Source organism: Trachinotus anak, unplaced genomic scaffold (assembly GCF_046630095.1).
Source record: "Trachinotus anak isolate AG129_WGS33_773 ecotype Australia unplaced genomic scaffold, CSIRO_AGI_Tana_v1 ptg000038l, whole genome shotgun sequence".
NCBI lineage: Eukaryota > Metazoa > Chordata > Actinopteri > Carangiformes > Carangidae > Trachinotus > Trachinotus anak.
Window position 1 is genome coordinate 561,938 of NW_027273889.1, and position 16,664 is coordinate 578,601.

Consider the following 16,664-nt stretch of genomic DNA (forward strand, 5'->3'; position numbering starts at 1 on the left):
AGTGATGACATGTTTTTATGTCAAATATTAAGCTGCAAAGTAGAAGGAAACAGAAAAACAGATGTTTTGAAATTGTTCTCAGATCCAGCAGCTGAGTCAATGTTAGTTTCCTCTGCTGAATAAAAATAATCTTTATTTATAAAACTCAGGTTACAAAGTTCTTCACAAAGGGCAACAAATTCAACAAGTTATAAAATCTAATATATAATCAAACAGGAAACAAAAGACTAAATATAAAAATTAAAGGACCAGAATAAAACTGTTAACGCTCTTAACTTTGTATTTATTGTTTATCACACAGAAAAACAATAGGCATGAGACAACGTAGGAAATAGATGGTAACGACAATAATAATAACAATGATATGTTGTTTGACTTTATTCTGAAATGCTCCACTTTTTTTCTTCCTCTTTCAAATCTGAACTTGTCCACATTTATGTTAAACATTAACAGCTGAGAATATCAGGAAGGAGCTCAAGTGACACTTTACTTTGACGGTCAGTTGTTTTCTAGAAGGTTTCCTGGAGAGAACTTTAATTCATGAGACTGGGGAGGTTCGGGTTCATGATGGGGGAGACTGGGGGCGTCCTCACTGGCAGCAGGTGATCAGCAGGTGTATTTTAGTCTCTGCAGACAGTTGTTGACTCAGTCTGAAGGTCACTGCAGCCTCCACCCCCTCCCCTCCCCACCCCTTCCTGCCTAACCTCCTCCCACCTGACTGAGGACCTGACAGAAGACAGGACGCCTCCGTCCATACATCCACCAGCACTGCTGGTGAACACATCACTGATTATTGATTGATTGATCTGGACTCTGATAAGCTGCTGTGATTGGCTGAGGCTGCTGTAGAGTCAAAAAGAAAAGAGGCTCCAGGAGTTTGTTCTCCACCACAGAAGAAGAGGAAGGAAAGGAAACAAACAAAGTAGAGCTGTCAGGTGAGTGATTGATCCGGGATTATTCTCTGATCAGTTCTATCAGTTTTATCTTCAGTGTTGATAAAAAAGCCCGGTGGTCAGTCTTGGTACTGCAGCACGAACCTTTTCCCACAGACCTTCACTGAGACTCACAGGAGCAGGCTCTGGTTTTTATTCCACAAAGGTTTAATATTTGTAAAACTAAACTTGAAAACAAGAGTTTTATTTGTGTGATGTCATCGTAAAGAAAAGTCTGTGTGAGCAGGGAAACTGAGCATGTGCAGTGAGTGGTGGTCACGGCTACTACCTGACTCCAGCTGTTCTCAGCTTCAGGTGCAGCAAAAGGAGCTACTTCCTCTCCTCCCTCCTTCTTTCCATGGTTGTCGTGGTAACACTGAAGCCCTTCAGTTTGTTGCCATGGTAACCACGTGGTATTTTTAGAGATGGTAATGAAGCAGAGCCACAGAGGAGGAGGTGGGGGGGGAGCAAGGGGTGGTGGAGGAAACACTCTGAATTCATGTTCCTGCTTCACCTGAACAAACAACAGAGACCAGACCAGACCCTGACCACACCAGACCAGACCAGACCCTGACCAGACCCTGACCAGACCCTGACCAGACCAGACCCAGACCAGACCCTGACCAGACCCTGACCAGACCAGACCCTGACCAGACCCTGACCAGACCCTGACCAGACCAGACCCTGACCAGACCCTGACCAGACCAGACCCTGACCAGACCCTGACCAGACCCTGACCAGACCCTGACCAGACCAGACCCTGACCACACCAGACCAGACCAGACCCTGACCAGACCCTGACCAGACCAGACCAGACCAGACCCAGACCAGACCCTGACCAGACCCTGACCAGACCAGACCAGACCCTGACCACACCAGACCAGACCAGACCCTGACCAGACCCTGACCACACCAGACCAGACCAGACCCTGACCAGACCCTGACCAGACCCTGACCAGACCAGACCCTGACCAGACCCTGACCAGACCCTGACCAGACCCTGACCAGACCAGACCAGACCCAGACCAGACCCTGACCAGACCCTGACCAGACCAGACCAGACCAGACCAGACCAGGACCAGACCAGACCCAGACCCAGACCAGACCAGACCCAGACCCAGACCCAGACCCAGACCAGACCAGACCAGACCCAGACCCAGACCCAGACCAGACCAGACCCAGACCAGACCAGGACCAGACCAGACCCAGACCCAGACCAGACCAGACCCAGACCCAGACCCAGACCAGACCCAGACCAGACCCAGACCAGACCCAGACCAGACCCAGACCCAGACCAGACCAGACCCAGACCAGACCCAGACCCAGACCTGAGTAAAAGAACCAAATACTGAAGAGTAAACAGGTGCTTTGAGCCTGGATTAGAAGGTGAGGAGCAGATCTGATCCTGTTCCGTCAACATGATCTTAGATTTCGACCGACCAGGACTCAGACGTCCTGCAGGTCTGCTGCAGCTGAAGCTCCGACAGGTTACTGACAGTGACAGGTTACCTGGGCTTACCTGGAATAAGGGGCTCAAAGGTCAGAGATGTCGGAGGAGGCCTGGCTTTGAATCTGATGTGGACTCTCTCCCGGGACCCGCAGGACAGGGACGAGCGAGCATCCCTGCCAACAGGGAGCGTTAAGAATCTGAGTGGGAGGAAGTGAAGGCGTGGGCTGCAGCGTTAACATGTGAGTGCTCATAATTACAGTCTTTAAGGATGTGATGTGAAGGCAGCATGAAGCAGCTGTTTCCCTCCTGCAGTTGGACAGATGTTCATGTGTCAGCTGTTTGTCCTCTCACCTCAGCCACACTCGCTCCGAGCAGAGGAGGTCGTGAAAACGCCATCAGTGATGAGTCAGACAGATCACACAGCACCCACACTGGCTCCGCCCTCCACCTCTAGACTGACAGTGGTCAAAGTTCAGCTACACACAAACACTCACAGCAGCTGTTTTCACCTTTGTTCTCTCAGAGAAACACACACATCGCACAACAGGCTCCTCACACACAACTGAGAGGTTTGACATTGCTGCCGACAAAGTGACAAACTCTTCTTCTCTTTGTAGTTTCTGCTCCTGTTCACTGCAGCAGCTCGTTAATCACAACTAGTCAGAGTCAGTATTTGTTCTGCGTCTGCTTGTTCCCAGGATTCTTTGCTCATATCGAGTGAATTGATCCAAGCTGAACCTCATGATGTGGACTCAAGGCTCTGCTGGTCTCAGCCAGGGCAGCTAGTCTCAGCCTTTTAAAGTGAAGTTCAGTTTTTTGCTGTTTGTTATCAGATCAGAGGGTCTGAGGTCTTCATGAGACCGTCAGAGACGGAAGAGTCAAATCTCCAGACGGTGACAAGAGGAGCAGAAGAAGAAGAGAACAAAACTGAATCTGGACTCGAAACGTAAAACACCAGCAGGTTCATTTAGTAACTCAGTTAAATCAGACCAGTCCCCCATCCAGTCCACCAACCAGTCCTTCAACCAGTCCTCCAACCAGTCCCCATCCAGTCCCCCATTCAGTCCTCCAACCAGTCTCCCATTCAGTCCCCATCCAGTCCACCAACCAGTCTTTCAACCAGTCCTCCAACCAGTCCTCCAACCAGTCCCCCATTCAGTCCTCCATCCAGTCCACCAACCAGTCTTTCAACCAGTCCTTCTCCCATTCAGTCCACCAACCAGTCCTCCAACCAGTCCACCAACCAGTCCTCCAACCAGTCCTCCAACCAGTCCCCATCCAGTCCCCCATCCAGTCCACCAACCAGTCCTTCAACCAGTCCTCCAACCAGTCCCCATCCAGTCCCCCATTCAGTCCACCAACCAGTCCTTCAACCAGTCCTCCAACCAGTCCCCATCCAGTCCCCCATTCAGTCCACCAACCAGTCCTTCAACCAGTCCTCCAACCAGTCCCCATCCAGTCCCCCATTCAGTCCTCCAACCAGTCTCCCATTCAGTCCTCCAACCAGTCCTTCAACCAGTCCTCCAACCAGTCCCCATCCAGTCCCCCATTCAGTCCTCCAACCAGTCTCCCATTCAGTCCCCATCCAGTCCACCAACCAGTCTTTCAACCAGTCCTCCAACCAGTCCTCCAACCAGTCCCCCATTCAGTCCTCCATCCAGTCCACCAACCAGTCTTTCAACCAGTCCTTCTCCCATTCAGTCCACCAACCAGTCCTCCAACCAGTCCACCAACCAGTCCTCCAACCAGTCCTCCAACCAGTCCCCATCCAGTCCCCCATCCAGTCCACCAACCAGTCCTTCAACCAGTCCTCCAACCAGTCCCCATCCAGTCCCCCATTCAGTCCACCAACCAGTCCTTCAACCAGTCCTCCAACCAGTCCCCATCCAGTCCCCCATTCAGTCCACCAACCAGTCCTTCAACCAGTCCTCCAACCAGTCCCCATCCAGTCCCCCATTCAGTCCTCCAACCAGTCTCCCATTCAGTCCTCCAACCAGTCCTTCAACCAGTCCTCCAACCAGTCCCCATCCAGTCCCCCATTCAGTCCCCATCCAGTCCACCAACCAGTCTTTCAACCAGTCCTCCAACCAGTCCTCCAACCAGTCCCCCATTCAGTCCTCCATCCAGTCCACCAACCAGTCTTTCAACCAGTCCTTCTCCCATTCAGTCCACCAACCAGTCCTCCAACCAGTCCACCAACCAGTCCCCCATCCAGTCCTCCAACCAGTCCCCCATCCAGTCCTCCAACCAGTCCACCAACCAGTCCTCCAACCAGTCTCCCATTCTGTACTCCAACCAGTCCTCCAACCAGTCCCCCATCCAGTCCTCCAACCAGTCCACCAACCAGTCCTCCAACCAGTCTCCCATTCTGTACTCCAACCAGTCCTCCAACCAGTCCTCCAACCAGTCTCCCATTCTGTACTCCAACCAGTCCTCCAACCAGTCCTCCAACCAGTCTCCCATTCTGTACTCCAACCAGTCCTCCAACCAGTCTCCCATTCAGTCCACCAACCAGTCCTCCAACCAGTCTCCCATTCTGTACTCCAACCAGTCCTCCAACCAGTCCCCCAACCAGTCCTCCAACCAGTCCTCCAACCAGTCGTCCAACCAGTCCCCATCCAGTCCCCCATCCAGTCCACCAACCAGTCCTTCAACCAGTCCTCCAACCAGTCCCCATCCAGTCCCCCATCCAGTCCACCAACCAGTCCTTCAACCAGTCCTCCAACCAGTCCCCATCCAGTCCCCCATCCAGTCCACCAACCAGTCCTTCAACCAGTCCTCCAACCAGTCCCCATCCAGTCCCCCATTCAGTCCCCATCCAGTCCACCAACCAGTCTTTCAACCAGTCCTCCAACCAGTCCTCCAACCAGTCCCCCATTCAGTCCTCCATCCAGTCCACCAACCAGTCTTTCAACCAGTCCTTCTCCCATTCAGTCCACCAACCAGTCCTCCAACCAGTCCACCAACCAGTCCTCCAACCAGTCCACCAACCAGTCCCCCATCCAGTCCTCCAACCAGTCCCCCATCCAGTCCTCCAACCAGTCCACCAACCAGTCCTCCAACCAGTCTCCCATTCTATACTCCAACCAGTCCTCCAACCAGTCCCCCATCCAGTCCTCCAACCAGTCCACCAACCAGTCCTCCAACCAGTCTCCCATTCTGTACTCCAACCAGTCCTCCAACCAGTCCTCCAACCAGTCTCCCATTCTGTACTCCAACCAGTCCTCCAACCAGTCTCCCATTCAGTCCACCAACCAGTCCTCCAACCAGTCTCCCATTCTGTACTCCAACCAGTCCTCCAACCAGTCCCCAACCAGTCCTCCAACCAGTCCTCCAACCAGTCTCCCATCCAGTCCTCCAACCAGTCCTCCAACCTAAATACATCAACCCTCTGATTCGTCCCATAGCAGCGTCTCATGAAATAACGCCCCTAAAGCAGCAGGTGTACCAGACCTTTGTTGTCATGGTTACAAAAATAAACATGTGGACTCATCTGACAGTGGCGTACCTGCCTTCATCACCATGGTTACTATAATAACAGTCATGTTTTGGTTAGAATAAGTACTTCCTCAGCATTAGACAATCTTTGTTGTCATGGTTACAATAATAACAACAATATAAACCAAACACATGTTGAGCTTATTAAATATGAGGCTTTGTTGTTTTATAACACAGCTGGGTGTTTTTCATACATGATGTTAAACTGAATAACTTGTGATGCAACACACACTTTTCACTGTTTCTGAACCTGCGGAGACAAAATGACTTATTGATTAGTCCAGAAACTTACTAACCAACCAACTAACTAACTAGCATCTCACACCCTCATGTGGGTCCAGACCAGCCTGGACCACTGACACAGAGACTATCAGCATCAGTGATGTTTCTGTTTTTAATTTTCAGAGACACCTCCAGGACCTCCAGGATCTCCCACCTAGACTCACAGTGTCTCCAGGACCATGTCTTCATCTCAGAACAGATCTGAATCATCTGGACTCAAATGTCTCTGTTGGTGGCTCCATCGCTGCTGCTCCCCTCCCCCCCCTCCTCTTCCTCTCCCTGTGAGCTGTAGTGCTCCCCCCTCCCCCTCAGTGTCTCGTCGTCTCCCCCTGCTGGCGGTCCTGCTCCTCTGCAGTCTGCTGCTGATGCTGCTGCTGCTGCTGTGGAACTACCACTGTCTGTTCATCTCTCACATTTGCTCCCCACCGGAGAGGGAGAGAGAGGCGGAGGAGGACGGGGGGGGGGGGGCCGTGACCCTGTGGAGTCGGTGATGACAACACCGCTCACATCAACACCACCTGAGACTGGTCTGAACCGGTCCAGTCCTGCAAAAACACAGATAGAGGCTGAGTTAGTTCATCATGCTGCTGATCTGTAAAATCAGTGTCTCATGTTTATTCCACCTGAACTTTTTTCATGTTTGTCATTATTTTCACTTTATGGGATATTTCACCATGAGAACTGGTGGAGATTCTCAAGTAGCCTAACCAGAACCAGAACCAGAACCAGATCTGAGCAGCAGAGGTGGGGATCTCCTGACCTTGATTCCAACAACCCTGGACCCTACAATTCCCATAATGCATCTGGATAGTGTCTGTAATTGGAGTCACTTCTGTCAGTATCACTCTCCACCTCCAGTTTCATGTCGACAAGTTTGTGGAGTTCAAAAAGTTTACAAAAAGTTTACCAAAATAAAAGCTTCACACTGTTTCTGCTGTTTGCTGAAGTTTTGTTTCATAGTCTCAGAATCAACGTTTATTTCAGGCTGAAACTGAACCTTTAATAAACTCACAGCCTCGGTTCAGAACACATTTCTTGAGATACACTTTGTAAACGTGCAGGCTGCTCACAGTAGATCAACACACAGCTGCTGTGAGCTCCAGTCAAATAAAGTCAAATAGTACATCTGAAGTCTTTAAGTACAGAACAGTTCACATTAAGTACATGTTTCAGAGTCCTCTTTGACTTTAATATGTTCAGAGCTGCAGTTAACCTGCACAGGTAAAGACCAGGTTCACCTGTTGAGCCTCAGAGAGCAGAATAACTGTGTTAACGAGTGTGTCTGAGAGCTGACAGCAGACATGTTGTTAGGTCCATCAGAGAAAAGTCCAGAGAGCAGACTGACGAACAGCAGCCGCCACAAACCCTCCATTACAGCTCTATTTCAGTCTGACGCTGGTTTATTTCAGTCGGAGCAGTGAAGCTATAAAAGTGACAAACAGCAGATTGACACGGAAACAAACTTCACAGGTTTCATCATGGCCTCCCAAGCCTGCAACACACAGGGTTACCCAGGCTCAACAGCAGGGGCCGTGGACCCTGACATGTGCATCGCCTTAAAGCGTGGCTTGATGTGATGCATGCTGGGTAGAAATGTTGTAAGACTTTCAGCGGCGCTGCAGAACGACACCAGGTCATATGACTCTAAAACCTCACAGGATCAAGGCAGCTGCAGTTTTCTGAGTTAGTTTCTCTCCTCCAGGTGCTCCAACTGGGAACCTGGGAGCTTTGTCCTGATTGGCTGAGGTCTACATTGACAGATGACATGTTCTACGTTCTTATTGTAAGAACTGCAGGTCTCCTGTGGTTCTCTCTGTGGTGACAGCTCAGTTTTTTGCTGTGAACCAGTTTAGTTCAGAGTCTAATACCTGGAACCCTTCTAGAGAGACCACTGAACCCTCTTTGAGGAGCCTGGAGCCTCCACCAGGATCTGGGGTTCCTCTGCAGAAGCTCAACATTTCAAGGTCATCTAAAAACTTAATGAAAGAACCGAGGAGCTCATTCATGCACCCCCAGAACCCATTTAAAGAACCTCTTTAAGAGGCTTTTTAGTAAAGACTCCTCATAGACCCCAAGAGACCCCTATAGGGCACAGAGAACCTCCATCGCCCCTACAATGTACACACATTTGAAGAACCCTCTGGAGGAACCCAGGAGAGTCTCAGAAAGATTCTCAGGAACCCTAAACAGACCCCAGGAGCTCCTTCAAGAACCTGACTCCAGGAGGAAACTCTGAAGCTTCTCTGTATGAGCCTCTGAACTCTTGGAAACTTCTTGAATGTCATATAGGACTTTCTCAAGAACCCTGCAAGTCCTCTGTGGAACAGTAGAACTGAAGGACATCTAAGATCTACAGAAGCACAACTAAACCGCTTCAAGGAAATCTCTCTTAACATAACTTTAAGATCGTTGAAGAAACATCCAGAAGAAGAAGATACAGAAGAGGATGAAGTGATCTGGACTCCCCAGTCAACAACTTCTCAGGGGGGAACCCTGGGACCCTCGAGTCTCTTTAAAAGATTTGTGGAAAACTCAGACCCCCTGTAGGAACCCTGAGACCACCTGGAGGACCCGGGGGCCCTGTCCAGACTTTAAATCCCGTTTCCGCCTGATGATGAGTGTAACAGCTGTCAGGTAGGGGTGGGGGAAGGGAGGGCGAGGCTTGGGCCACCGCGAAAACTCCGTCAGGTGAGACACAATAAAACCGGAAATAAGAACAACGTGCCTTAAAAATAAAAGCTAAATAAGAAAAGCATATTCTCCTTAACAGTTTTCCTACCAGATTTCACCCTTCCAAAATAAAGCTGAGACAGTCCGTGGTTCAGACAATTAATTGGTTGCTAATTGTACAGAAAAGTCATGAATTCATTTTCTGTCTGACACAGGCCTAAACACTCACAGGTCTGATAAACCCCCACAGGGCCCTGACCCATGATGACAGTTTCCAAATTCTCTCCAAGAATCGACCAGTCATCTAGAGCTGAAATGAGCTGTTAGTTAATTTATCAATGACACAATTGACTGAATTGAATTAATTACTGATTTAATTAATCTGCCACAATTAAGTAATTGTGAAAGGGTTCCCAGGGTTCAGAGGGCACAGGAGACGGACGACCCCACGGTCATTGTTCTACATCAGTACATTTTTTATTTACATTTATCACAACTTTGTAATTAATCAAAAGTTGACGAAGTGAACCTGGAACTGTGGATGTTTGTGGTTCTGTGATTCCCAGCCGCCGTTAAATCAGAAACATTTGGTGTCATTAACTTCAGATGATAATGAATCACCGTGTTAGCAGATTAGCTACGTGGCTAATATCACAAGCTGTCCACACACAGCTGATGAGCTTCCTCCTCCTTGAAATGTCTGGTCAGTGGTTTTAAGCCATCAACATGTGGGACTTTCAGTCTTCCAGAACTGTTTTGGCAGGGGTTTTATTTTGAAGGATTTGACCGGATGTTCCGTGTTTTATTTTGGCTGTGTTGTCTCGTGCCTGCCTGTGTGCGGTGGAGCAGCGCGAGCGGATCAGCTGTTTAAACCTCGGACGGTCCCGGTCCCGGTGGCGGAGCGCGGAGCGCAGCCCGGGAGAAGATGCCGGGGACGAGGGGACTCGTTCTCCTGAGTCTCTGTCTGAGCCTCCACACGTGCCGGTCCTTCCCCAACCGGCTGCCCGACCTGAGCACCGAGCCGCCCGGCCCGCCCTCCCTCCCCGACCCGCTGCTGGACGAGGTGCTGGGAGGCGGCAGGGGGCGGAACTGGAGCGGGCCCGGCGGGGCGGGGGGCTGCGGGCCCTGTGAGCCGGACCTGTGCCCGGAGACCCGCGGCTGCAGAGCGGGTCTGGTGCCGGACTCCTGCGGCTGCTGTGAGGAGTGCGGGAACCTGGAGGGTCAAGCCTGCGACCCGGGGGACCGGGGCGTCTTCTACGGGCTCTGCGGGACCGGGCTGCGCTGCCAGGCGGACCCGCGGCCCTCAGGAGGAGGAGGAGGAGAGGAGGAGGAGGAGGAGGAGGAGGAGGAGGTGTGTGTGTGTGAGGAGCAGGAGGCGGTCTGCGGCAGTGATGGAACAACATACATGAACATGTGCCAGTTCAGAGAGGCTGCGTTCTCCAGACCAGAGCTCAAGGCCAGAGGGAGCGGGCCCTGCAAGACAGGTAGGACGCACCTGTCTGTCGACCTGTGTACCTGTCTGCCTGTCTGTGTGTCTGTCTGTCTCTCTGTCTGTCTGTCTGTGTGTCTGTCTGTCTGTGTGTCTGTCTGTCTCTCTGTCTGTTTGTCTGTCTGTGTGTCTGTGTGTCTGTCTCTCTGTCTCTCTGTCTCTCTGTCTCTCTGTCTGTCTGTCTCTCTGTCTGTCTGTCTCTCTGTCGCTCTGTCTGTGTGTCTGTCTGTCTGTCTCTCTGTCTCTCTGTCTGTCTGTCTCTCTGTCTGTGTGTCCGTCTGTCTCTCTGTCTGTCTGTGTGTCTGTCTGTCTGTCTGTCTGTCTGTGTGTGTGTCTGTCTGTGTACCTGTCTGCCTGTGTGTCTGTGTGTCTGTCTGTCTGTCTGTCTGTCTGTCTCTCTGTCGCTCTGTCTGTCTGTCTCTCTGTCTGTGTGTCTGTCTGTCTGTGTGTCTGTCTGTCTGTCTCTCTGTCTGTCTGTCTGTCTCTCTGTCTGTGCACCAGCTCTGTAGGCTGGACTCCTGTGATTGGCTGCTCCAGGTGAAGGTGTTTCCCTCCCTTTCACCTGACAGGACTCTTCATTAATCAGGATTTAAAGAGTCATTTGGTCACTTTTTAAAGGCTTGAATTACAAATATCTCAGAGCCTGAATTTTAATCATTATCACTGCAAAATATTTCCACCTGATCTCCAGATGACATGGATACACTGAGCAGACCTGATCAGAGACGTCACTGATCACCATCCTGATGATTGATGAATCTCTGGAGTCCCGTTAAAGCAGAACCTCCTCCTGAACTGAGGCGTCACACTGGGACCAGTTTTCAGTCTTTCCTGAAACAGAGAGAAACAGAACACAGATGTCAGATTTACAGTGAAGCAGCAGCTTCATGTGTTTCTCTGCTGCTTTTCCCTCCAGCTGTGACAAACATTCACATTCTCTGCTGCTGCCAAGGAAATGCTGCTTCTCTCTGAGCCCAGATTCACAGTCAGCCTGTCCTCACTGAGCTCACATCAGTCCTGATCATAACTCCGCATATTCAGTCTCAGGATTTTAACCCTTTAAATGCCACTTTATTAAGACTCCATATTATTCTCCAAACATTAAATAAAATAAATGACCAACAACTTTGATGCTTTGTTTATGTAGAAGGTCGAATTTAGATAAAAACTCACACACAGGACCTGAGAGGACAAAAATGTCCACATGAGACATGTGGCTGCAAAATGTCCAATGACACAAAAATCTGCACCAAATAATAATAATGATAATAATAATAATAATAATAAAATATAGTTAAATAATGTTCAGGTATAAGCTGCAGTTCACAGTTTGATTTGTCACATACAGAGGTTTAAGGCACATAAGCAGCAAAACTACAAAAAAACCTATAACTTATAATTAAAACTTATAGTCTGCCTGTGAGGCGTTTAGGGGATGTTTGTAAATTGTAGTATCTGCCAATAGTCTGCATAGGTCTAGGATCGCCACTGCCTGCATCGAGCCGATCTGTGATTGGTTAATTCTCCTCTGATCAATCATGTGATCAGTTGAGAGTGTTACTTCTTCTGTGGTCACTGATGTGTTTCCTTAAATATTCAGATTTATTAATTAAAGCTCGTGCAGGTGTGAGAGAAACCAGGTGGTGTGTAGTTCAGGGAGCCTGGGACAGTGGAGTGTTCCCACAGATCCAGCTGACCCTGGATCAGTCCTGGTCATGTCTGAGAGCTGAGTGAACCCACAGAGCTTTACTTCCTGCTGGGAGATGGAATCTGATCCTCAGACCGTTTACAGACGTGGACTCAGTGAGACCCTGAGACCTGATGAAGGTGATCAGGTCTGACTGTGACCCCCCTTTTTCAGACCGGGAGCTCCACTCGTCTCTGTGCTCTGTTCTAACAAACAGCCAGTGTCTGAGCAGGAACACTACAACACTGTTATAGTCCCAACACCCACCTCCTCCACCACCTCCACCCCCCACCTCCCCTCCTCCTCCTCCTCCTCCTGCAGCTGCCAGTTTAACATTAAACAGTCTGAGCTCCACTGTTCCACTAAACTTTATGACAGGGTGATGGTGACAGATCCAGGTCTGTCAGACTGTTTCTGCAACAACTGATCAATTAATCAATCACCAAACAATCAATCTGCAGCTACATTGATAATCTTTTAATCACTTCAGTGACACGTTCTCTGGTTCCAGCTCCTCAGTTTGTCTCCTGTGACAGTAGCTGGATCTGTGTGAACGTCTTTTTTCTTCACTCTCTCAGTTTTTCAATATTTCTCAGACTAAACAGTCAATTGATTAAAGGTTCTGTTAACGATCATCACAGATGTCGCGATATTAGCTAATGTTATCATGCTACTGTAGCCGTCACTAATGAAAACAGACATTAACATTATGTAGCATCAAGTTACTGATACATAGAGGAGAAGAAAACCAGTTCTGAGTCCAGCTGGAGCCTTTAGCAGCTTGTAGGGTTCTCCACCTCAGTACAGACAGACCAGGACTAGATCCACGGTTGGATTGGGACCACACAAATGTCACTGATGGAGTCGTAATGACACTGATGGAGCTGTATAGACACTGATGGAGCCTTAGTGACACTGATGGAGCCGTAAAGACACTGATGAAGCAGTAAAGACATTGGTGGAGCCGTAATGACATTGATGGAGCAGGTAAAAACTTTTAAAACTTTCTGGATGTTTTGACGGTCCACCAGCCAATCAAGATTTGAGCCAGTTGTCTTCATGTCCAGTTCTTCTGTGGTCTGGTCTCATCTCTTTCTAACAGGAGGGACTCACATGCACTAATGTGCACATGTACATGCACTAACACGAAAGTGCTACCAGACTGGCTACCAATAAACAAAGACCAGAGTAACTCACACACAGAGGGGGAGTGGCTTTGTTCTCTGCTCAGGACATCATGACTCCACTGTACCTTTACAGAGAGAACAGATGTTTACTACTGCGTTATTGTTTAACATCTGGATTATAGAACCTTTGATTTAGAAAATGTTTTGCAGATTAATCAGTAATGAAAGTGATTTCATAATAATATAGTGACTGTGGCAAAAATCCAATTTTATTTCCAAAATATTCCAACTTTTATTTTGAAAAGTTCTTACTTTAACATCATCAGGACCTGTTTTCTCTGAGAGTGTGTGTGTGTGTGTGTGTGTGTGTGTGTGTGTGTGTGTGTGTGTGTGTGTGTGTGTTGTGTGTGTGTGATTACTCAGATAATATCACACACATCATTTAGAGCCACACAATCCTCTCCTCAGCACATTCCTCAGTTTTAATGGAGACGAGAAATAAACTGAGAGCAGGGTGACCTTCAACACACACACACACACACACAGACACACACACACACACTGGGCCTGGTTCACCCTGTAATTTCTCTCAAAGTAGCTGCTGCCTCTCTCTCTCTCTCTCTCTCATATGATTATAGTGTCTCTCGTCCCTGCTCCTGTTCACACTGACTCTGTGACCCAGAATAAACCTGGTTTCCTGTTTCCTCTTGGTCTGAATGGAGGTTTTTCTTTCTGTCTCTGTGACTGACACACACACACACACACACACACACACACACACACACACACACACACACACACTCTCTGTGGTAGCAGTGCTGTCTTAATTGTGAGATGTTTACTGATCTTCCAGTTGTGTTATTGATTATTGGATCAATCATTTTATCTGTAAAATATCTGAAACCATGTTGAACACAGGAAATAAATCAGAGCAGAACCAGCAGAGATGTTATCAGAATTATCAGAGTAACAGCTGATTGACTTTCCTGTCGATCGACTAATTGATGAATCGGCTGATCACTGCATTCACACCGTGAAGCCACATTCACCACCACACACTCCACACGCCACGGCTGGCCCAGAGGTGGAGCAGGTGAAGCACCGCCCTGCTCCACCTCTGGGCCACAGCTGGCCCAGAACATGTGTCAGGTTGCTCTTCATCGCGGCCAGAACAGAAGCGTCAGGTCTGAGCAGGAACAGTTCCTTTTGAGGACACTTCCTGTGGAGCTGCAGCGATGACACTGTTCTGTCTTAGTGCAGCACCTGTGTGCACCTGCTGCAGGTGTGATGTCATCAGAGCGAGCTGACTGTCCGTCTCTGTCAGTCCCCATCATTAAGGTCCCTCCTCAGAGCCAGGTGAACGGGACCGGCAGCAGTCTGGTGTTCCTCTGCGAGGTGTTTGCGTTTCCGATGGCCCTGGTGGAGTGGAGGAAGGAGGGACGGGACGTCATCCTGCCCGGGGACGACCCCCACATCTCTGTCCAGGTACAGGTGGAAACTGTTAGCCTAGCTCTGCTAACACAGGAAACGGTCTGTCTGACCTGTCTGTCTCTGTCTCTGTCTGTGTTGCAGTCTCGGGGTGGTCCTCTGAAATTTGAGCTCTCCAGTTGGCTGCAGATTGAGGGGGCGGAGCCAGGGGACTCCGGGACTTATCGCTGCATCGCTCGTAACAACCTGGGATCTGTCTCCGCCTCTGCTGTACTGGGAGTACTGGGAGCAGGTGAGTCAGAGAGGATTCCACCTGTCTGCTAAAACACACTGACTCCAGACCAGCAGCTGTGGGTCTTCAGGTCTCTGTGTTCAGGTCTAACTCGGCCGCTCCAGGTCCAGAGGATCCTGACTCTGCTCCCACCTCAGCACCTGCATCCTTTACCAGCACAAATGAGTCATAGAGGCTCAACTGGTCTCTCTCTCTCCCTCTCTCTCTATCTGTCTCTCTCCCCCTCTTTCTCTCTCTCTCTCTCTCTCCCTCCCTCTCTCTCTGTCTCTCTCTCTCGGCTTTAATAACAGTTGTGTTGATGAAATGATCTCCTCACCTGTCTGTCTCTCTCTCTCTCTCTCTCTCTGTCAGACGAGCTGTCATCCTACCTGGCCAACAGTGTGTCAGAGATGAAACAGCTGATGGACGCCACAGACTATGACCAGGACTTCTACTGACCAACGTGATGTCACTTCCTGCTGTCTGGCACCATTTAGGTTCCCCGCTCTCCAGCTGCCATCACAGCAGAGACAGTAAACGCATCACGGTGTCAGGTGATGGAGGACACACCATCGTCTTGTTTTCAGTGATATGCTAATAAAGTATGAAAGTAAAGTGTGTATCAGTTTAACCTGTCATTACTCTGACGCTGACACAGGACTGTGACAGAGGCAGAACGTCTCCTCTCAGCTCCGTCAGTGTGAAACAAACATCTTATTCTTTTTAATAAACGTAAAACAACATAAGCTGTTTCCTGTTTGTGCCTTCGTCACTTCATTCACCTCAAACGACAGCTGAAATTAAATCGGTCCAGTGGTTCAGAGTGAACGTCTGTGTGGAGCTCAGGTGTGTGTAAGAATCTACCTGGACTATGTTGCAGGTTTGTGCGACACTGGTGAGTGGTCACCAAGAAATCTGGGGTCAGATACCATCTCCTGTGTTTACATCACATGTTTCTATCTCAGCTCAGATTTTGACCACGTATCCAGAAAACCTTCAAAATAAAACCTTAGTGAAGTCAGTTTTTAATGTGCAAACTGAAAATGTAGATAACAGAAGGAAACAGCTGAGTCCTGGTTTTTAGTCCCTGATATGAGTCTGACTCTAAAAAGAAGGTTTCTCCCACAGGGATCAATAACAGAGGTGAACCCTCGGGACCCTGACCTCTCACTGACCCTCACACTCAGACCGGAACACTGACACACATCACATGATGTAGAATATAAAGATGATGTGTGGGAGCCGGAGCCGCTCAGCCAGCAGGACTTCCTGAAACCGATCCTGACTGAACCAGGTTTAGACCACAGGAAGTTGAAGCTCCGCTGAGAGCAGCAGCAGAAATGAAATCCTCTCAGTCCGTCTGTTTCCATTCAGAGGAAACTGAAGCAACATGTGGTGAATCCATTACCCAGACACTCAGACACTCAGCTGCTGCTGCTCTCAGGACTCAGACTCTAACCCTTCATCGGACTGATAACAGTCTGAACTGTGACTGTGGGTTATCTGTGGTCTCACGACAGTATATTACTGACAGACTGGACTTCACACACTCTGAACAGTCAGATAACAAGACTCTGAGTGGCTCTGTCACTGCATTCATGATGGGTGGATTAAAACAGTCCTGGAGTTCTGGAGGCTCAGCCCTGGGTCCTCTTCAGTTTGACAGGATTAAAACCTTACTGATCAGCTGTGATCAGCTGTGATCAGCTGTGATCAGCTGTTGTCTGCAGTGTATCACTTCGTCTCTGTTTCACTGTGATACTGGAGGAAACTGAAAAACAGGAGGATTCTCAGTGAAGTTCTGCAGCCTCCGTTTCTCTGGAGCTTTAT

The 16,664-nt window shown here is 49.2% G+C and overlaps 2 protein-coding genes and 1 long non-coding RNA gene across 3 annotated transcripts; 2 read left to right on the forward strand and 1 right to left on the reverse strand.

The window, feature by feature from the left end:
- Positions 1 to 613: 613 nt before the first annotated feature.
- LOC139614757 (uncharacterized) lies at positions 614 to 7,092 on the forward strand. Its single transcript, XR_011687132.1, has 3 exons — positions 614 to 935; positions 2,535 to 2,621; positions 6,286 to 7,092. It is a non-coding gene; the product is annotated as an uncharacterized lncRNA (long non-coding RNA).
- Positions 806 to 2,535, reverse strand: LOC139614756 (uncharacterized). The gene is made up of 2 exons (XM_071472305.1): positions 1,682 to 2,535; positions 806 to 1,513 (listed from the first exon to the last, which is right to left on the reverse strand). The coding sequence occupies exons 1-2, from the start codon at positions 2,350 to 2,352 to the stop codon at positions 1,054 to 1,056; spliced, it is 1,131 nt and encodes a 376-aa protein (XP_071328406.1). The 5' UTR covers positions 2,353 to 2,535; the 3' UTR covers positions 806 to 1,053.
- A 2,544-nt stretch (positions 7,093 to 9,636) lies between the features above and the next one.
- Positions 9,637 to 15,578, forward strand: kazald3 (Kazal-type serine peptidase inhibitor domain 3). Its single transcript, XM_071472337.1, has 4 exons — positions 9,637 to 10,316; positions 14,460 to 14,620; positions 14,708 to 14,855; positions 15,207 to 15,578. Exons 1-4 carry the CDS (start codon positions 9,758 to 9,760, stop codon positions 15,290 to 15,292), a joined length of 954 nt encoding a protein of 317 aa, XP_071328438.1. The 5' UTR covers positions 9,637 to 9,757; the 3' UTR covers positions 15,293 to 15,578.
- Positions 15,579 to 16,664: the final 1,086 nt, after the last annotated feature.